Genomic DNA, 22,726 nt, shown 5'->3' on the forward strand with positions numbered 1-22,726 from the left:
TGCCAGACTCAAGAATGTCAGAGGAGGTACTGAGGGTACACATGAACTCTGTCTCCTTCCTCTGCTCCTCTTTTTTTTTTTTAAATTACATCTAACAAGTAGCTTGAGAAACTCTTCCAAACTGGTCGATCCATCAGAAGGCTCTTCATGGACTCTGCTACCTGAACTGGGAGGGTGGGGGGTGAAGGGTTGGGGGTTGGAGGAGTAGGGGCTCGTTTACTGAAGGAAGCCAGACCTGAGGCACTACAGCCTGTATGTAAGCACTATCCAGCCAGCTACCTGTTCTTACACAGCCTGTGAGGAAGACTGCTTCTGAACACTTTGAAATGCTCAGTTAAAAAAAAAAAGTCCAAAAGAAGGTATTTCCTTGTAACAGGACTCAAGCTCCACGCCTCACAAACAAGGTCATCCGGAGTTTCCACTAGCATCTAGGGCCACGCTGCTGCTGTGCTGGCAAGGGCTGAGTGCTATGGCAAATATCATGGTCGGGAAAGGGTCTATCATATTTACGACCTGGATCTTTCCAGGTAAGTAGAAGTGTGCCAGTCCCTAAACGTGGACAGAACCCAAACCCAGACACATACACTCTGCTACACCAGAAGGGAGGACCAAGGCCCACCATTCCACAGACGCCGCCACCCACCTCCCCTGGCCGTACTTAGCAATGGGAGAAGTTTGGCTTCTTGGCTGCCATTTGCAACAATGCCCTATAACTTCCAATTTCCTGCCCAACTGCATTATCACTCTAAATTGATGAACTGTAAATAACAAGCCACTTTACCGCCCCTTCATGACTGATACCCACGGCCAGAGAGTACACAATGATAAATTTTCTTTGCATGTCTTGGCAGGAAGCTGTACGTCTATAATTTTGACCTCCATTTCCCAATTTCCTTCATTTATCAGAAAATGGTGAGAGAAGGCTCTAATTGGGTAATTCGAATCACAAAGAAGGAGGTAGGGTGGAATTCTTCGCCATCACTGTCTGTGAGCAGCCAAACAAAACAGATTTGGCCACTCTCCCCACAGAGGCAGGAGATTTATCAGTAGACAAAAGAATACAAACTGCCAACAGATAAGGGGTAATTAAAGATCAGGTCTATAAATTTTACACTGGCATAAATTTAACAAGATTTGCAGGTGAAAATTTGGGATTGAAAAGGAAGCCCTGACTCTGAGGAGAATTACAGAAATTCTATATGCAACAACACTGTATGCTACACAGATTTATTATGAAGAGTAATACCCATGCCTCCCAGCTCTCTCAAACGAGGAATTTGAATTATTCAGTGCCACGGTGATTTCAAAGTGGCCTGTCTGTCTTCTTCAAGTATTCCTCCCTAATTTGCTATGATCCGTTTTCCATAAATTTTGAGTTTTAACATCTCTTTTAAAAAATAACAATCCACATAGTGTAATTTTTTTCTAGTTAGTTAGTGCATAATCCAGAAAGGTCTCTAAAGGCAAGGAAGTTATTTCTAATGTAATATGCACTAAATTATAACAATGTGTTCTCATTTCACTGTCTCAAAGGTGCAAAGTAAAAGCAAGCTTGGGATAGGGTCCAGAATAAATAAGGTCGGGGGTTGGGGATTTAGCTCAGTGGTAGAACACTTGCCTAGCAAGCACAAGGGCCTGGGTTCAGTCCTCAGCTCCGGATTTAAAAAAAAAAAAAAAAAAAAAAGAATCAATAAGGTCAACTGGTGAGACTCAGAAATATACATTCACATTTCTTGGGCAATGGCAGAGAGACCCCACTGGCTAGCCAATGCTTTATGATGCTTAGATGGCCTTCAGAGGCACCGCATGTCCTAAAGGCAACACTGTCTCTCAAAGAGTTACAAGCTTGGTACAATGACTCATTAACAAGAAAACTTCAGGGACAAACACATGTTGGTGGCTATACCGGGTGTGGGTTTTCCAGATTGGGAAAGCAGGTAAAAACCTTCAGGAAAAGCAGGCTTCAATATTTCAACTTTTAACAATGCAAACATTTCTTGAACAAACAGGAAAAAGGACTCAGGCAAATCTTGATTCTGATTTTTTTTTAAACCCTTCCAGGGCACTAACCAACACAGCTGGACTCACCAGAGTAGGCCCAGTAGGGGTCTCCTGAAGCCTTTCTCCTGCGGATCTGCACTGAGCTGCCCTGTCTGCTCTCCTGTAGGGTTCCCACGTAGCCTTCAGTCAATGCTGGAAGAGATGGAAAACACAGTGAGACAAGTCATCAGGACACGGCAACAAAAAAGGATATTCGAGACTCACACAATGATGTCAATTTATAGAACCATAGGCCTTAGGGGCTGCATAAATAGAACCTTGCTTTTGTTTTTGTTGTGACACGGTGGCTTGTGGCTTTAATCCCAACACTTGGCTGAGGCAGGAAGACTGCTTCCTATCCTAGGCTGGATGAGTTACAGAATAAGAACCTGTTTCCAAAGAAGGGAAAAAAAAACTATATAGGAAAACCCAAATCAAGGCGTTAACACATTTACTGTTCACATTAATGATATCTATGAGGTTTTATGTTTGGATTTAGGTGGCTGTTTGTCTGTCTTGAGATAGTGTCACTCTGTAGTCTAGGCTGACCTGCACTGACCTTGTAAATCAGGCTAGCCGCAAACCTACATCCTCCCTGCTGTGATTACAGATGGAGCCCCCATCCAAACCTTTACTAGGTACTTGCTATACATTCTGTTATTACTCTACAGAACACCGAGTCTGGATACAAAGGTCTCAGTGATCAGAAATGCGTACGATTCAAGAAATGAAGCAGCTTCCCCTTGCCGAAGGTCGGATCACCTTTAGAACCACGATGTGTGCTTTAGACTGTAAGTACCTGAATAAATGTGTGTTCTGGGTGAAAGAAGCGACCTGGGCACATGCTTTCTTCCTTGTTATCTGTTAGGTGTAGGAGGAGGGGTGGGGTTTCAGGTCCAGGGACACTCACTAGGTGTCAGTGCCATAGAAATCACATATGGGAACTGAGAGCCAAACAGATGCACCAAAACCAGGCTCTTTTGCCCCAGAAGCAGTCACCCGCACTGGAGCCTCCTTGGGGTGACAACCATCTTCCACACCTTTAGGCCCACAAATATTCCCTGTGGTCCTGAGGACAAAGAAGGACAAAACCCTCCACTACCAGTGCTTCAGCGGAAACACTGCATTATGGCCGCCCACTTCTGAAAACTCGAAAGGAATCCAATCCACCCAACAAAAGCCAAAGGATGCTGCTCTACTGCTATGGAGAGTCTCCATCTGCCCACTCCTGCATTCAAAGCCCGTCCCTCCTCTCCTCTCTATCTGATGCAAATTTCCTCCGGAGATGAGCCTACACCTGAACGCACAGATGCATAAGGAGACAAATATCGCAGGTGCCCAGATCCCAAAACAATACCCGACCGCACACCTACATTAATATTCAAACGCACCCAAACAAAATCAAGTCTGCTTTCAGGAAGAAAATAAAACGGTTAGGAGAAACGTATGTTGGCTTTGAAATGAGAAGAGCAATGGGAACTACCATATATTTTCTCTTCTGATTAGCCAGCATCGAGGGCGCCAGGGCATTAGCTGTGATGAGAGTGTGTCGGTCAATGAAAAAAAAGAAAAAGAAAAACACTTCAACTGCAAAGACGACCTTAAGACTTGCAACCGGGGCTGGAACACAGATGAGCCCTTAGAGGAAATGTGAACACGAGAAACTCCAAATGCAAATGGAAAAACCTGCTATCCCTTCTACGTGTTTAGTAGTCCCGAATGACAAGGTAAAAAAAAATCTAAGACGTTGCTCACTGTTATGTGCAAGGAAAATGTGGCCACCCACCATCCATCCGTCTGTAGATGAGGCACTAGGAACACCAGTGAGTACCTACATCAAAGGAAAGCATCACTCATGCTTCCCTCCCCTAAACCACACTAAACATTCAGTTCTTTTTTTGTGCATATGATAAATATTTTAATGTGTATCTGTCTACTGTGTTTCCCACAATGCCCCAAAGCCATTCCTCTTTGGACAGAGTATAGCAGCGTGAGCAGTGACAGTTCCGTTGGGGTTTGCGGGGTCACCTCCATTTCCCCGTGTGTAAAATAGGAGCAGCAGAGGATATTTCCAAAGGTCCCAGGACATGGGCGAGCAGAGAGCCTAACTCAGTCCCAAGCCCAACAGTCCAAATGATTCGGGGACTTACTCTTAACTAAGCTCCTGCTTGATGTGGGAGAACCTGCAGGACGTTAACTGTTTCGAACGTAACAAATCGGCGTACTGCCTCTGCTCTAGCCCACTAAGATGGTTTTGTCTGTATTTGTTGAAAGAAGAGCTCTCGTGTAGCCCAGGGTGGCCTCGAACTTTGGTGTCCTTGATGCCATGTCCCAGTTTGGGATCACAAACATGAACTTCAACACACCCAGCTTATTAGGTAAGGACAAATAAACCCTGTGCATTGTGGGCAAGTTCTCTACTGACATGAGCTACATTCTCTGGCCCGTGCCCAGTTGATTTCTAGATCTTTCCCTCCTTTCTCTGGGAATGACGTCTGAGCTCCCTAGAGGATGGATTCTCAGGACTTGGTCTGGGTGTTGGCTCATAGCCTGGTTTTTATTTTCTTCTGCTCCAGTCAACTCTACTAAATCTAAATTTGAACTGCTCTAGAGAGGATCTCCCTCAGCACCATCAGAACAGGGATTTGCTCCACGCACGGTCACCATTTCAATAGCAACCATAATCCATTCTATCTATCAATCGATCTATCATGGATTGAACGGCTACCCAGGCACCTCTACCTCGGCCCGCACGTGGGCTGGCCCTTTCTTTCCTTAAGCCGTTGAATCCCCGAGCCACGGCATCCAGAAAACCTCTGTGATGAAATCAAACGCAAGGGTATCAGGCAATCAGTCTTCTTTGCTTGTGGGCGTGCTAGACATAAGCCCCTGAAGATACTGGGCTATGATCCCCAAAACAAAGGGTTAGGTGGGGATCAAGTATGGGATCAGCAGAAGCTAGAATGACAACAGAACCTGGAGTCGAGCCAGGAGACAAACCATAGAAATCGATTCTTGGGATAGCATTAAGCCCACAGGCCAGAGTCAACTAGAAGCCAGCCTGATCTGAACCTGTAGAGGTGGAGAGTTGCGATGAACTGATTAGAAGACAAAACTGTCGCCTGTCATTTAAGTAAATGGCCGTGCGATGACAATTGACGGTATACTTTAAATCAGAAGTCATCCATCCGATATTCTACATATCAGATATCTACATTACAATTCACAACGGCAGCAAAATTATAGTCATGCAGTAGCAATGAAAACAACTTTATAGTCAGGGTTCACCACACCATGAAGAACTGGATTACAGGGTAGCAGCATTAGGAAGGTTGAGAACCACTGCTTTAAACAGTCGCTTCAACTTCTGATCATCAATTTATGTATCTATAAACGGCCTCTTGTGAGAAAAGAAGTATGATTATCAACAATGGGGTGAATTTTTTTTTTAAAAAAATAGAATTCACAAATAAATGACATAAACTTTCCTGGATTCTGTGCCTTGAAATTCACATCGAACTGTTTGGAAGCAGGACCCAAATGATAATTTTAAATGTCTTAGATTTTTGTTCGATGTTCTTCGGTTTGAGGAGGGGGTGCAGCCAAAGGTCACCCTCTGCCTCCCCTGAGTTACACCACTGCTAATACCGGAAAGCACAAACACTAAAACACAGCAGGACAGACGGGCTTGAAAACACAACAGGCTGGCCTTTGGGGAAGCAACTCCAAATGACCAGGGGAGCAAAGCACTCTATCACCAGGCACCACACCCTTCCCAACTATATTCCTTTTCCTTTTGATTGTGTCCATCTGCTATGTAGGATTCCCTAGCCCACCCCCAGATAACCGTGGAATTGTGTATCGATGGCACCTAAAAGAAAATGATTTAAAGCCCTCCAATCATTCAAAGAGAAGGTGATTTTTAAACGTATTTTTAAAACTATTCGAATAGCAGTCAATACACACACACACTATATATATATATGTATATGTATATATATATGGCAACTAAATATTTTATCGAAGGAACAGAGGTTTGCAAACGGTAACAATCTGTGGTTCCCAAGTACAGCTACAGAGTCAGCACGCCAAACTCAATCAATTTTAATACTCTGTCCTCTCCAGAGCTCCGACAGCCAAGCAAGCAGCATGGTACTGCTCTGGTTTGGCTCTGAATCATCCTATTGATTTTCAATATCTTCTGTGCAGAAAATTAAATTATGCAAATGCATGCCTTTACGGATCCTTACCTTAATGTGAAATTGCATACTTGCTTATGTCAGCAACTTAATTACACAATTAAAAATGGAGCGTGCTTATGAAAATGCGTGGTTTCACTCTTCGGAACAGACAATAAGTGTAAATCTGCCTATGGTTATCATTTGAGTAACAGGAAGGAGGAGAAGGTGTTATGCAAACGTAAACTCTGGCAAGTTCTACAACCTAGCCTCTGTGGTTTATGGGTCTGGAGTTCCTTGTCAGTTGAAAGCGTATGAAGGCTTTTTGTTGTGTTATACATAATCTTCCAAATTGCTGGAACAGTTGTACACAACACTGCAAAGCCCAGTAGTATACACGGATATACACACGTTTATGAAAGAGGTCAACTCTAATGTCATTGTAAGCAACAAAGACATATCCCCCATTGGCTGGCAAACCTGGGTAGGAAGAATTTCAAACGCTAGCAGTCTTTGAGTCTTGATTGTATAATAACGAAATGAGTTTTTAGAGGGACAAATCCAGAGACTCCTATCATCCCAGTCTACCCATCCTGACAAGATGAAAGTGGAGCTTTAAAAACCAATAGTATTAACTAGCCAATGGCGCTCACATCTCACTCAGCAGGAGGGATCTTAAGTCAACTTGGTTGCTAGGCAGAGAGCTAAATGAGTGGCAGGCATTTTCATCAGGGAGTTCTCAAAAACTCCATCTCCTCTCAGAACTTCTACGGAGCCTACCTCATTTCCAGCCGAAAGCGAAAAAGATAAAAAGGTTTCAGGCCCAAAGGCCCAATCCCTTCCTATAAAAATGTCCTATGAGTTACCTATTGCTCTAGACATCAAGGAAACGGTTTCCTGTGTGCATGGTTTAATTTCCCAGAGCAACTGGACACAGTTTATAAGAATAAATGTTTGTACTCAGGGAATATAAAAGCAGATGTGTTACCCATCTCCTTAACTGGATCTTCAGACGGTTCTATGAAGTCTGAGAGTTTCAGAAAAACAAGAATTTTCATTAACTCTACTGTGTTAATTTGTATGAGCATTTTTTTCTTTCCAAAAGCTCCCTTCCTCTCAACATATTAAATATGATTTTTTAAATCTTTTTTTAATTTGCTTTCGTTTTTATTTATGTGCATGTCTATATGCCATGTGTACATCTATAGAAGCCGTAAAAGAGTGTCATAATCCCCTGGAGTTAGTTGTTATAAGCAACTGTGAAATACTAAACCTGTGTGCTGAGAACCAAACTTGAGACTTCTACAAAAGCAGTGAGCAGTACTAGCCTCTGAACTGCCATCTTGGAGGAGGTGTGACTTTCTGGAGGAAGTGTGTCACTGTGGGTTGGGCTTTGAGGTCCTATGCTCAAGCCTCAAGTAACACTGAAGAGTCAGTCTCCTGGTTGCCTTTGGATCAAGATGTAAAGCTCCTGATTCTTCCAGCAGTGTGTCCTTCTGGATGCTGCCAGGCTTCCTGCCATGGTGATAATGGACTAAACCTCGGAAACTGTAAGCCAGCCCCAATGAAATGTTGTCCTTTATAAGAGTTGCCTTGGTCACAGTGCCTCTTCACAGCAAATGGACACCCTAACTAGACAGTCCCTAACCCTTGGATCCAAGAGGTTACTAGATCATGAAGACACTCTTTGTCAAGGGATAGAACCGTTCATGACTCATAACTAAACGGGCTGGCCGGAAGCCTGAGTAAACCCCACAGGTCTTTGGGAGGCATGCTTTTGATAGACATCTCGTGCCTCTAACTTCTGTGAGCTCTTTCCCTGCTTCCTGAGTGTCAGGAAGTCGGAAACTCTGTTCTTTCAATTCAAGGTTTCTCTCCTCACAGCCCAGGAAAGGGAGAGCCTGCTACCCCTGGATTAAAACATCTGAAACTGCAAATAAAAAATAATCCTTCTTCCTTTCCAAGTTTCTCCATGGTATCTGTCACAATGACAAAAGGCTAACGAATATCATTAACAGTCAATTAGCAAAGAGACTAGTTGGTTTGGTAAGAGCATCCCAAACTCCTTCTAAAACATGCTTGCACACCTAACTAGGAGGCCTCTACACCTACAGGGAGGTATATTTTACCTAACTAGATGCCCAGTTCTAGGGCATTTTAAAGGGTGTGGGGGGCTAGGAGAAGAGATTAATTCAAAATTGAAAACATCACAGAAGTGTTTGTGGTTCCTCTCACGCACCAATAAAACCACACAAGGTGAGTGACAGAGCAAGCCATCTGCAGGAGGCATAGTTTGATAGCATAGTCTCACAACGGCAAGCAAACAGTTAAGCAGCCTGTTTGTGTCTATTGTAACTCCTCATACAACAAACAAATTAAGGATCCCTCGGGTGTGATGAAATCAGGCACAATTTTCTCTAAATTTTAAAGAGCATTTAAGAACATTAAACTCCACACAATAGTCTGAAATGAATATATCTTTATCCTTTTTTTGTGCCTATAATGAGCAAATGTATCAAATTATAGTTAAAAGTAATTAAATATTCTGACAAGTCTCAGAGTTCCTTTGTGCTATGTTTCAATTAATTGTGGTAAAATGGGCTTGGTGAGTGTCCCAAAAAAGCAGGATCAAGAAGTGCCCCTCTTAGCAGCTACGTTGGTTGCTGTGGGCCGTTCTAGCTGTTGTGTGATGCCCGACCAACCTCAAATACAATGGATTCTCTTACAGTAGATCATCTATTTTATCGTATTCAAATGCACCCATTGTCCAAACTACAAAGAATTGTTTTTCATTATCTATCATGATAAAGAGATCCAACATAGAGTCGTGATTTCTTTTTAAGTAAAATAAATCATCAGAACTCACAGGCAATTCTAGGGCCAAGGGATCATACCACAGAGTTAGGTCCTACTGAGCAACAGAAACACAGGACAGCCTCAGGAACTGAACCAAGTCAGGGAGGGGATCAAAACCCTGACTGACTATAACATGAGCTGTTTTCCAGAAGGCAGAATCTATTGTCTTTTAAATCGAGACTAGAAAAATTAGAGCTATCCCTCTGCTATAATGAGCTGAGCCCTGCTTTTAGAAGTTCAGAGACTAGAAACACACTTTCCAAAAGGTCTGAGGTCTGCATGGCATGCTTCAAAAGCTGACTCTTGCCACCGCTTGATAACCTCTTGCGGAGAAAATCTGAAGGAGAAAATTCCCTGCCACAAAGACATAATCCTGTAAAGAAAGACGGGGTTCTTGTCTTCAAAGACTCCATGGTGCCGGACAGAGGTGAAATAGACAGCCCTTCAGGCCTGTGCTATAATAATATTCTGGTTCCCAAAGAATGGAATCTTTTGACTCTGTAATCTAAGCAAAAATATGAAGACTTGTCATAGTAGTGTCATGGTCACATCCGATGCTACAGAGATGTACACTGATTTTACCACTCTGGCCTATCATAAGTTTTTAGTGAGCCACAAACGGCAAATACAGTCAGGAGTTCATATACTGGTACTGGTGCCCACCAAGCTGAGCAGTAACCTACATGCTTTATTTCACCAACGGTGTGTATGTGTGTCTGTGTGTGTCTGTGTCTGTGTCCAGCATGGGAAAGCCCTGGAGAGAACCGCAATGCCCATGTAATGGAAGTCTATTGCCAACATCAACAATATGCCGTGTAAAGAGCAGGTAGCTGCTCAAAGACTGGCCTTGAGCTATGGAGTGCACTGCTCCTCTATTCCATCCGACCATTTTACCTGAAACAGCCCCCCAAGGTCATCTGAGATTTCAATCACAGCCCAGTCCATCAGAGGAGGAACCCTGGAAAATTGGGGTCAAGAAAGGGCTAGTTTAGGGGTCTGGAGAGACTGGCTAAAGGGGTCTGTTGTTCAAGGAAGAAGTGAAGTTCAAATTCAGACCACGCAGGCCAGTCACCTCAGTGCTAATGGTGAGGTGGAGACAGAAGGCTTGTAGCTCCAGTCTGAGAGACCCCCGTCCCAAGGAAGTAAGAAGGAGTAGAAAATGACAAAGCAAGATACCCTGCATCTTAGACTGATCTCTGTACCCTGCACACAAGCGTAATCCTGCCTACAAACACATAAGAAGAATCCAGGCTGGCTGAAATGTGGGGAGCTTCACTGAAGGCTAGGGAGGAAGATTTCCAGTAAGACCTAAATAAGACAGGGAAGGGGATCGCACAAGCAGCAACCTACGGGGCCCGGCAGGTGACACTCTGTGAGTAGACACCATGGTGTGTAGGATCATCTCAAGCAGCCACAGCTATGACCTAGTTTAAAAGCCCCTGTGCAAACATAAACTCCGATGAAGGTTCGGCTGTGTGGGAAATAAAGTCGAGGCAGGAGGCCTTGATCACAAGCTGAACTTACCACCTCTCCCCTAGCCAGACCAAGATACTAAGTGTGCATGCACCAGGGGCTGAGGGGAGTTCTACAGAAGCAAAAATCCGAAGACAGATTCACTCAGTTGAGCAAATCCAAGCCCATCTGGTTTTCACCTTTACTTAGCTTCTCTTTTCCATGAACCCACCGTTGCCCTTCTCATCTAAGTGGACATGGATCGAAAAAAGGAATTTCAGAAGACCTAGGGTATGTTTTGGTGGCCGAGTGCTTACCTAGCATGAAATGGCCCTGAGTCAGATATCTACTACCACAAAAGAAAAGAAACTCCTTGTGCAGATCAACATTTTAAAGGGGATGGATGAGCGCCAGTGCAGATGAGAGGCATCTATTTATAAAGAAATGTGGAGGGGAGAGCAGCAGTAGCAGGGACAAAGGGCTCAGTGCATAAAGGCAGCCCCAGCCCTGACCACCTCACTTCCATCCCCCAGACCCACATGGTGAAGCAACAACCAAACTCCTGCAAGCCGTGCTCTGGCTCCTTCACGGCACCATGACCCAACCATGCAGACGTGCACGCATGCACACGCACAAGCACACACAATTTCAAACCAAAGGAAAGAAGCAATAATAACACAACCACAGCTTTCCTTAGTACTATATGCTGCATAAAACGATGCCCGCTCGTACCAAACTGTTTCCTAAATACGTCTACATCCGTAGATTAACCGAGCTCTACCAGAGAAGCTTCTCTCTTAAGTGGGCAGTGATTAATAAAGAGGCTGACTGACAACTGGCGGAATGTGGAGGGACTGTGGCGTTTCTGAGGTACATGGGACCTCTAGACACGCCCTCTTCTCCCAAAGCTCAAAGAACTAAGGGGGAAAGGGAATCCAGGAGCAGGAGGTGTGAGGACACTGGTGTGAAAACAGGGTCCTCCTGACTGACGTGACAGGACCACTGCACTCAAGAAGCCTACAGCAGTCATGGCTGCCTGTGGAAGATCAAGGCGGGCCTCACCCAGCATGGCTTGGGGAAGGGCACAGGCGCTCACACCTCTAGCTGAGGCGCTACTGACAGCTGACAATCGCAAGAGGAGGTAGAGTCAGTGTTCTTAGGGTGTGAATCCCGTAGATAAACCATGACCCAGTGCACTAATTGGACTCACTGGTTGGACCTGTTTTTTTGGTTTTTTTTTTTTTTTTAAAAAAAAGGACATGAGGTTGGGGGCAGGGATTTCTGGGGCAGGTTAAAGGGGAGAGTAGAGGTGAGTATGATTGAAATATATACATATGAAGATCTCAAAGACTAAAAAAACATTTAAAACAACAACAACTAAAAACTATACCCTAAACTATGCAAGAAGAGTTCGGACCTGTGGGACACTGGCATCTAGAGGGCCAGAGCACCCTGTTGGAGATTCCATGGAACTACAAGCAGAACGTCTTCTTTCCAAGATTTATTTTATGCTTATGTGTGTGCCTGAGCGTACATAAGTGCACCGGGAGCATGCAGGTGGCAGCAGAGGCCAGAAGGGGGCACTGTATCTCCTGGAACTGGAGTTATACGTGGCTATTATTTGTCACCGGGTGCTGTGAACTGGAACTAGGACCTAGGCTCCTAACTGCTGAGCTGTCACTGTGGAAACATGCCCAAGAGCATGGCCTTGCCTCCATTCTGCCTCCCATAAAGACTCTTGGGGTGGATACAGCATTCTTCCATACACAGTGTAAGTGCACGGATGGAAAGCCATTTAGATAGAAGGTAATTAATAAATGAGATCTAAGGCAATCTCTCAAGGGAAAACGATGGAGATTTTTATCTTTAGCAAGAGCTCAAGTGTGCGCGCTAAGTTGCACACAACAATCCAGGGACAATATGACATCTGACTAGGACAAATGGCTAATTGTAACAGTCTCTCTCTTGGTCCACAGGACCATTTCTCACGCCCAAAATTCTAATGAACAAGCCCCTCGTTGCCTTTAAAACAAAAAAAAATTTCAGCAGATGTAGATCTGTTCGTAGTATTTAAAGGGAAAATAAAAACACAAAGAACGGGTTTACATTGCCAGGCAACCACGCTAGTGTTCCAAGTCAGAGCAACCCAAGGCTACAAGTTCATCTGTGCTATCTCCATGTTTCTGAGGTGGTAAGTTGGGGTGCATGCCAACTAGAATGAGGCTGGCTTTGTTCTTTCCAAATGCAGCGAGAAATCACCCGGAGAACTAGGTTGTGTTCTGCTTGGCTCAAAAGGGAGTTATTAACTTGAAATAACACAATACAACTCTCAAGAAAAATAATTTTAAGAAGCTATTAGAGTCTTAAGTAAAATGATTTAATTAAAAAGAAAAACTGTAACCACTTTTTTTTTTTGGACAGACACATCAAGATGGCTAAAGCACGTCTCACTCAGTCTGCTTAAATAGCTGTAATAGCAATTTCTTGAATAATTAAAAGGAGAAATCCATTGTATGGGAGGTGGGAGGGGCGGGTAACAGGGTCGGGAGGGAAGGAGCGAGGGAGGCTTTTTAAGCAAGTGTGATTTTTCCCAATGAAGAAATGGCAGTGTTTCTGTGGCTTGGCCCATGTTTTCTCTCTCGCTTCTTTCCACTTTTTTGCAAAACCTGCAGCTCAGAGGAATTATACTGCAAGACCCATTCCCAGCCCAAAGGAAAAGCAGTTTATGACCTGCAGAGCTCAAGCCTCATATTCAAAGTTTCAGCTCAATACCTCCCCTCCTCCACCCAATAACTATTTGTATCCAAAAAGCTGAGCAAAATCAATTTCCAGTAAAGGGATCCGTCTACGTGGAATCTAAATAGGCTTATAACTCTGTAACCTAGTCAATCAAATTGGAGGTTGGAGGGAAAATAGACTTCTTCCTTTCTAAAATGAAACAACTGATTTTCCAAAGGAAACTATATCTTTGGGGGCTTCACTATCTGGCACAATTGAATAAAACAGATTGTGCCTTTGAAATGGGCTCAGATGAGTAAGTTGTAACACATGCTATATTTGTTACAAACTAGTACAAGAAACAAGTCCAGAGAAACTACAGCACCACAGACGAGAGATGCTGGGGGAGTCTGGAAACAAACCCTGCCTTCATTAGGCGTTACTCACAAAGGACACTGAAGAGATTCACCCTTACACACCATGTCCTCAGTTCCAGCAGGGACCTGCTAAGTGAATCCCAGATTTTTAGAGATAAAGAGAAGCCTCAGTTTTCTCTTTTCTGCTGGCCGGTTCCTGTTGTGATTAACTCATTCTGTGACAGTAAAAAACTTAAACCCCAAATTATGAGAGCAGTTGGGGATGGGGGGTGGGGTGCAGACTTTAGGTGTTGCAGAAATAGTGTGGCATGTGAAGTTTATGGAGTACAGGGAGAAAATAAAAGGTCCTAACACTAAAATGCACTGATGTTTGATGGGGTGTTCCTGAAAGATGAGCCCCGGGGGCGAGAGAGAGCTCTACTGTTCGAACTGCTCTTGCAAAGAACCCGCACTCAGTTCCCGGCACGTTCATAGCAGTAAGCTTCGTAGCAGCTCACAGCCATGTGTAACAGCAGTTTGAAGTCCTCCAACTCCTGCACATACGGTGCACACACGTAAATCTCAGGCACACATGCAAACACATAGGGAAAGATTAAAGAAAAACTGAACTGGAGATGGGCCACGGTACACACCTTTAATGCCAGTGCTTGCGAGGCAGAGGCAGGTAGACCTGTGAGCTTAAGGCCAGTCTGGTCTACAGAGTGAGTTCCAGGACAGTCGGGGCTATCCAGAAAAACCTGGGCTCAAAACAACAACCACCCCTCTACCCCCACTGAACCAGAGAGCTGTTATTAGCATAATTTACAGAGTGTAGAGTTCGCTTAACAGTAGATGCTTGCTTACTGACATGTGGGAGACCCTGGGTTCCATTCTCAGTATCACACACCTACCCTGTTTAATTTAACACGTTTTAGCTGACCCTGATGGTGCGTACCTGCAATGTCAGTCACTTGGAGACTGAGACAGGATTTTGACTGAAGTCTAGCCTGTGCTACATAGCAAACCACTCGTCTCAAAAAGCAAATTTCAAAAATGAATAAAGAAAGTAGGTTACCCAAAGTAAAGAAATGTCCAAGTCAGGATAAACCAGGGCTGGAGACATGATTGATGGCAAAAGGAAAGGTTTTTAATCCACCTTTAGAAAGACTTTTTTTTTTTAATTTCCATCTCTACGTCACCAAGTAAATTCCTTCCTCACAGTTCCCCTGCAGCAATAGTATCCGGTTGGTGTCTGGTTAACACGTTATTTGATATTCAACATGATGGGATCAAAATCTAGAGGATAAAGAAGCCTGCAGCTTCTGGGTGCATCACTGAAGAATGTGATAACATCTGCACTCCTTATGATCCCTTGGTGGCAGAGGGCACTGGGCCTGGAACTGGAATCCACTTAGCATGTCCCGTCTCCTGCTTACCAGAACACAGAGGCCAAATCCCACCACCCTTCCCAGGTAACAAACTAAGCCACCGGAGCACAGGATGGGCAAGTTCCCTACCAGGGGGTCACTGTATGTGACAAGACCCAGGTGTTCCTTGGCTAGACAATCACATTCTCTTTGGAACTCTGGAGAGCAAGGAAAAAAAAATCTTTCAAAACATATAAAAAGACCCAAACAAAATGTCAACACCATAAGAGTCACACACCCAGCCTCAAGCACTCAGTGGGGCAATTAGATACCCAACCCTGTAATCCCACTGAAAACACAATGTGGTCTGATTGTCCTTTTCAGAGATTTCACACTGAATAAAAAGAAACACTTTCTCGTTGTACCAAATACACTATAATAAAAGTGATAATTCCTGAAAATTATTACAAGGCTTGCAATAAGAATTCTAACACTACAGCCTACACAGAGAGGCATTATGCTAACGCCAAGTAACTGCTGAGAAAACAATTCAGTTTTCCCTAAAACAGAAGAAGGGAACATTCCATGCAGGCATATGTTCACATTGCAGCTGAGAAATGGGGATGAGAAGGAAGCCTTTAGAACCATACTGCCCCATGCTGCAGTGGCTGGCCACACAGGCTTCCTGTGTTAAGATACACCATAGCACTTAAGTTACTGAGTAAGAAAAAGATGGTAGACTGTCTATAAATTTGTGCTTTTATTACATGTTAAAAAATGGTGGTTGGGGATTTAGCTCAGTGGTAGAGCGCTTGCCTAGGAAGCACAAGGCCCTGGGTTCGGTCCCAGCTCTGAAAAAAAAGAAAAAAAAATGGTATTTTGAAGTGGTGGAGAGAAGGCTAAAGGGTAAATAAGACACCAGTTGTTCAAGGACAAGGACTTCGGTTGAGAAGCCCAGCGTTCGTGTAAATGCTGGGCAGGCACGACGGCCCACCTACATACTCAGGACTTGGAGAGGGGTTCCCCAAGGTAGGCTGGCTCGGTACAGTAGCCAGATCTGGGAGCTCCAGGTTCAGTTAGAGAGCCTGCCTCAACACAGGGCGTGGAAAGAAATCACAAAAGATACCTTGTTGACGCACTGACCTCCGTAAATCCAAGTGTGCACAAACGCAGAGATTCTGAATATGGGAAAGACACTGAGCTGTTGGGGAACCAGTTCAGGCCCTTGGGCAAGCAAAGCACTTATTCTGCCGTTCCCTTCATCCCGATGCCTCCTTGTGCTTCTATTAGACAATGGAAACGAGAGAGAAAATTGGAAGAAGCTGTGCACGGAATGGATCACTCTCTATTGGCTCACCAGCCTTTTGACACTAAACCTCTATGTCATCTACAAAGTTAAAGACTTCCTTTGAAATCTCCAGGTATGGGGGCACACGCCTTCAATTCTGGAACTTTGGAGGCAAAAGCAGGCCAATTTCTGTGAGCTTTTAGCCTGGTCTAGGCAGTGAGTTCCAGGATACCCAAGGCTACCTAGTGAGTCTTTAAAAATAATAATAATAATAATAATAAATATAACATTTTAAGCAAGTGTATGGTTTTTGTGTCTGACCAGATCCACAGCTATCTGAGACTACCCGTGGCTGGCAAGGCATAGACTGGACAGACCTATTTGAACCTTGTGTGGTTGTGAAGGCCAGCGTCTACCTCCTGTCTCTGATATAGTCCCTAAGATGCTTCTGCCTCAAAGGACGAAAACTGGCTGGAACCCAGATTGGTTGTCTAGCTACCTTATTCCCATAAATTCAAACATTTAAACTAATCTGTTTCAGCTCTATTTCTATTCAAGATAGTACTAATTCATTGAGGGCAGGGATGATATTTTTATGCAGCTAAGAGGTTCCCTGGTCTCCTCATTGGCTAAGCATTGAAAACATAAGGCTTGTAAATCCATCTGGAGGCCCGGATGCCCTCATTTGACATTGAGGAATGCTCCAGTATACAGTTCAGCTAGAGGAAGAAAACTTGGAAGGACATACAGAAATTAAAGAGACAGCTTAACTTTATATACTATCTTACTTTATATACTATTAGTGAGATGCCTAAATGAACCAACATATTCGTCCTATAAATAATACAGCTTATTCCGCAATAACCACAAACATGTCTGGTGTCAGGACCTTAGGCATGTCCCCTCAGTTTTACACATGCTTTTCTTAATGAGATGATGAATTAGCAAAATTAAACGCCATTAAAACTAGACACTTCCGTGGTGCCTCATTCACAAACACCCACCTTAGTGTTGGTTCCTTCTAACTTTATGCCAATTCTCTAAAACGGAATGTCTCTTTGGATTCAAAGTTCTAATGTCCAGGTCACTAGTTTCTGATGTCATTGGAGCCAGGGGTCAGTACATGAGACATGGAGGTAGGAGGACCTTGAGTTCAATGGTAGGTTGGGCTATAGAAAAAGACCCTGTCTCCAGATAATAATGACAATAAAAGAAATGAAAAATAATGAAACACACCGCAATGCTGTGGATGCACCTCTGAGTACAGTTCTCTTGGGAGGCACCGAGAAAAAAAAATAAGCTTACAGACTTGTAATCAGACCCATGTGCTTAAGAAACAACATTCCGAATGCCATTCATTTGCTCAAATCAACACTATAAATCCATTGTTAATGGAACGCAAAGAAGAAAAAAACCTCTTTTCTACATAGTATCTTTAGAGAATGATGGGAGATTTTGTTTTGTTTTGTTTTGTTTTTTAAAAGCATGTTCTGCATTTCTTTCTGGACTGCATTTGAAGGTCACAGGATTCACAACAGATGTGGCCTGGTTTGAACCTCGAAAGTCTGCACGGCTGATAACGGCCAGGGTAAGGCGCAACAGCTGAGGCACCATAGCTGCAACAGTTGGTGCTTCTGCCAGCACAGACCGAATCCCTGCAGGCACGATGCCCTGGAGGGGCTCAGCAACTTACAGGCCCGCAGGTGGTAACAGCATTTTGTCAGAGAATTCACTGCAGACCCAGGGAAGACCCTGGCAACCTTATCTAAGGAGCGAAATAAACGGTGCAATGACATTTGTGCTGCAAGCGAAATAAAGAGTCCTGCTGGCAGCATCCATGGGACCGTGGAACTGATCAATAATCTTATTATCGCGCAACTAAGCAGGCCCATGGTAAATTCCTTTTTTAATAGCATTTATTGCTTTTCCTGATTATAAAAGCCATAAATATTTTGCAGTGGAGGCGTACTTAGGCAAAGTACATTAATAGGCACAGTACATTAAATAGATGGGTGAGTATATAAAAAGCATAAACAAGAAAATAAAAATAACTGTAACAACTGTTCAAATTTCAGTGTATCTCTCTCCCGTGTATCAATAATCAATAGGCCTGGCTTTGAAGGTGTGGAAGGGTTTCAGAAGGAGTTTGTCCGTCCTAAGCTGGACGCTGGAGTGACTGCACTCTAAGTCCTTTAGAGGTAGAAGTGTCTGGAGTAGAGGTCACCCCGAGCCACTCAGTCACACAGTTCTTCAAAAAGGAGACAGAGCTAACTTAAAAAAATAAATAAATAAATAAAAATGGAAGAGAAAATGAAAGTATTGCTCATCTCCAGGAAATTTAAAGTATTGGCACTAAAGGGCCGTTTAACTTCACCAAATCTCAGTTGAGGGGTCAGACAGAGAAGTATCTTAACATGTAATTTGCTCAGCAGAAGGGCTGTCCTACCAGATTTCTAAGAGATGACAAAACCCAGTGAACGCCAATAAACAGGGCTACTTCAGCCATCAATGCAAGCAACTTCTTAGATCAGTGGCTAATGGATTTAACAGAGTTGAAGGTTTTCTAAGTACCCCAGGAAAGAAAACACCCACATACGTGTGTGTGTGGGGGGCGGGAAAGAATACACAACCTAAATGTCATTACATTCTCACTGTTTAAAAATATAGTCATTTAGCAGCAGGTTGGTGGTGGGGCAGCCCTTTAACCCCAACACAGGAGGCAGAGGCAGGCAGATTTCTGCGAATTCAAGGCCAGCCTGGTCTACAGAGAAGTTCCAAGACAGTCAAAGCTCTGTCTCAATGGTGATGACGATGACGACGGCGGCGGCGACGGCGGCGGCGGCGACGGCGACTAAGATGACAACGACGATATCTTCTTCTTTGGACTAGGAAGACAGCTCAGAGAGGAAAGTGCTTGCCACACTAGCATGAGGACACCCATGTGTATCTGGAACAGCCATATAAATGCCAGGAATAGTGGCTCATGCCTGCAATCCCAATTGAGGGGAAGAAGCACAGGCCAAGGAGAGCCCTAGCTCACTGGCCATCGGACCCAGCCAAATCAGTGAGTTCTAGGTTTAGCGAGAGACTCTGAAGAAACGACTGGGGAGAACACCTGACTTCAAGCAACCTACAAACACACGTGTGCCCACAAAAGAAAACAAACGTCTAAATTCTCAGTCACAATCTGATCGGATACGCTCCTCTAGTCCAGAGCAAGTTATTCGCCCCGGAGATGATTCTTTGACAACTAAATTCAAAGTATTTCCCACCAATTGTCCAAAACACATCTCTATCCATGGTGAGTGAGAAAAATCCAGTGGGCTAAAATTCAAAAGACCTTGCCCTGACAAGAATCTGGTAAACAATACACAGAGAAGACAAAGGGCTGCTACACATAAATAAACCACATTAATGAGACTTGAATGGCTCCTGAAGTGTCAAGCCAGGCACAGTTATGGCAACAGCATCACAGAGTGTGAGGACACTAGAGAAGTTACAGGAGAAATGGGAAGATATGTCCCCCTACTTCAGGGGGTCACAAATGGTCCCCACCCCCCACAACTAGCACCCTGAGCCATGGAGCCTTAATTGTTATCTAGAGTGAGTAACCCACAGTGCTGGTCCCCCCGGAGCCATGCAAACTCAAGGATCAAAGCACTGACTCCTCCGAAGAGCCTCCCCATCCAGCTCAGCACTGGATTCCAGACAAAGAAAAAAGCCAACGAGTTGATAAGCAGACATTTCCAGCCCTTTGGAAATGGCCTTCAGGAAGCCAGGCACTTGAAAGACAGGGCTTCTCGGAGAGCAGTGAGGTCATTTTCAAGGAACACAGCGGTCTCCACAGGTAAAAATAAAACAGAAGGAGGCGGGGTTAGGGAAGCAAGTCTTCAAAGGAGACACCATCAAAGAGAAGGAAGAAGGAAATTGCTCTAAGCTGTTCCATAGCTAAGGTAATGCAGACTGCACGGTGTGAGCGCGCAGACCGAAGGAACAGGCCACGCAGCCCACAAAGAGCCACACAGTTTGGCCACTTGATTGTGCGGTTTTTCACAATGGCACGAAAGCCATTCAAGGGAGCAAGGAGACACTTCCCCATAAATGGTGCTGGACCAACTGCGCATCTAACGATTAAAACGAGGAAGGGAAATCGTACGGAAGCCTCACATCTCACACAGAAAGGAAATTCAAAACTGCACTGAAGACTTAGAGGTGGGCTACGAACCGTTTATAGAACAATAGAGGAGAAAATCCTCTGGGCCAGGAGATTGGGGGTGACTTTTTGTGTTTGTTGTTGTTTGTTTTTCAGACACGGTTGTTCTGTGTAGCCTTGGCTGGTCTTAAATTCAGAGATCCATCCACCTGCCTCTGCCTCCCAAATGCTGGAATTAAAGGTGTGGGCCACCACGGTGCAGCTGGTTTTGGTGTTTGTTTTCAATGTGAATGAACAGGAGCATGAACAGAAGAGAAAAAAGGGCAAGACTCACCACAAGTGTGCATACGCTGAGAGAAGGGTGCTCGTGCAGAAGAAATAGGAAGTGATCATATGAAAAAAATAAAAATCACAAGACTACCATCGCATATAACTCTCAAGATCAACAGTGGGCGGGCAGGGAGTGACAGAAACAAGAATGGGGTTGGGGTTGGGAGGGTGGCGCACATCTGGAATCCAGACACTTGAGAGGTAAAGTCATCCTCAGCTTCATAAACCTGTGCCCTGGACAAACACAAAACATCGCACACCCCTCGGAATAGAGAGAACAAAACAAGGAGCTGGTGGCAAGGGTTGGGGCCAAGCTGCCGACGACGGGTCATGATCATGAATGGAACGGTAGTGTGAATAGAAAGCCATCTCTGCGGAAGAGTTTTGCATTCTCTTTAAAAACCTAACACTCATACATGTGCCAGTCAGCCCAGGAATTGTAGACACATGACCAAACATTTAGTCGAAAGAGGGTTGAGAATTGAGGTTCCGGAAGGCCTAAAGCAGACATAGTCGCAGAGCTTTTCCCAGCAAGAAAAAGGTCAGGGGGCACCCATTACACTGAACACACCCTCCCAAGACGGGTACACCCACCCCACCTACAGGCACAGCCTTGGGATTGGGCTGTGTGGAAAGAGCCACTCTGAGGCCACAGGGGTCTAGGAACACAGAAGTTTCAAACTCAAGCCCTAAGCAGGTAATGTGGAATGTGAGTCTTCTGCATAACCACTTCATTTCCCTACAGATCTAACTATTCCTAAATAATTTAACTACAGGTATATGTAAAACACATGTGTATCTATAGATACTAGACAGCCCTGACCTACATTTACCACCTTCACAGTGACACAAAACAGTGTGTGTTCAGTAGAACTCACACTGGAAACTGCCCGTTTTAAGTTAGTAAAGCACTGAGCAAGACACACAATACCGGGCAGGGGCGGGAAACACACTCCACAGTTGCCTGGGTGATCACCAGGGGGAAATGATTCTCTACGGTATATAACCAAGCTAGAAGTCCAGTGAGCTACACGCATCTTCCACTTACAAAATATTTAGTTTGTGATGAATGCGAGAGTGTCTAAAACTAAAGATATGCCTTCTACCAGAAGCTCCTAAAGCACTGAGCAAGACACACAATACCGGGCAGGGGCGGGAAACACACTCCACAGTTGCCTGGGTGATCACCAGGGGGAAATGATGCTCTACGGTATATAACCAAGCTAGAAGTCCAGTGAGCTACACGCATCTTCCACTTACAAAATATTTAGTTTGTGATGAATGCGAGAGTGTCTAAAACTAAAGATATGCCTTCTACCAGAAGCTCCAGTAATCACTAATTTTGCTTTCTTTCCCTTTATTTTATGTGACTGCATGTGTGAGGATATACGCCACATGTGTGCGGACCCCTTGAAGCCAGAATAGGCATAGAATTTCCTGGAGCTGAGTTACAGGTCGTTTTGAGTCCACAGATGTGGGTGCAATGATTATCTACAGAGGCTCTACCAGGCTCTTAACTACAGAGCCATCCTCTCCCCAGCTCCACTTTTGCTCTCTCCCCAACTCTTACTATGAATTCCATATGGCAACCGGGATATCATAAGCACAAAGGTGAAAATGTAAGACAGGGAAATCGTGGGGGTTTGCCCATCACTCATCCCACCGGAGCTGACACGCTTCTATCTCACATAAAAGCCAAAGGCAGAGAGAGCATGAGGAGGGTAGGAGAGCTCAAACCTCAGCCACTTCCGGCCAAGGTATTTCCACAGATAATCAGCTCATGAAATTGATGATGTTGTGACAGGAGAAAAAGAAAGGTAGAAAATCCACCACCTTTGTAAAAACATCATTTTCTGTAGATGCTCTGATAAAATACTGGGAAGGAATCAGCTGTGTGTTACCACACATTGCCAGGCCTTCAAACATGGTATGGAATAAGAGGTAATTATGTAACCTCTACAACAGCTAACTCAGAAAAAAGCAGGGTG

At 44.3% G+C, this 22,726-nt stretch overlaps 1 protein-coding gene across 2 annotated transcripts in view; it reads right to left on the minus strand.

Moving 5' to 3' along the window:
- Ptprg (protein tyrosine phosphatase, receptor type, G) overlaps window positions 1-22,726 on the minus strand; it is a 683,481-nt gene that overhangs the window by 517,015 nt on the left and 143,740 nt on the right. For both annotated transcript variants that reach the window (XM_087584907.1, NM_134356.2), the window contains 1 exon segment: window positions 2,089-2,193. In XM_087584907.1, coding sequence (XP_087441033.1) covers window positions 2,089-2,193 — 105 coding nt within the window.

The sequence above is a fragment of the Rattus norvegicus genome, chromosome 15 (genome assembly GCF_021556685.1).
Source record: "Rattus norvegicus strain SHRSP/BbbUtx chromosome 15, alternate assembly SHRSP_T2T, whole genome shotgun sequence".
NCBI classification, from domain to species: domain Eukaryota; kingdom Metazoa; phylum Chordata; class Mammalia; order Rodentia; family Muridae; genus Rattus; species Rattus norvegicus.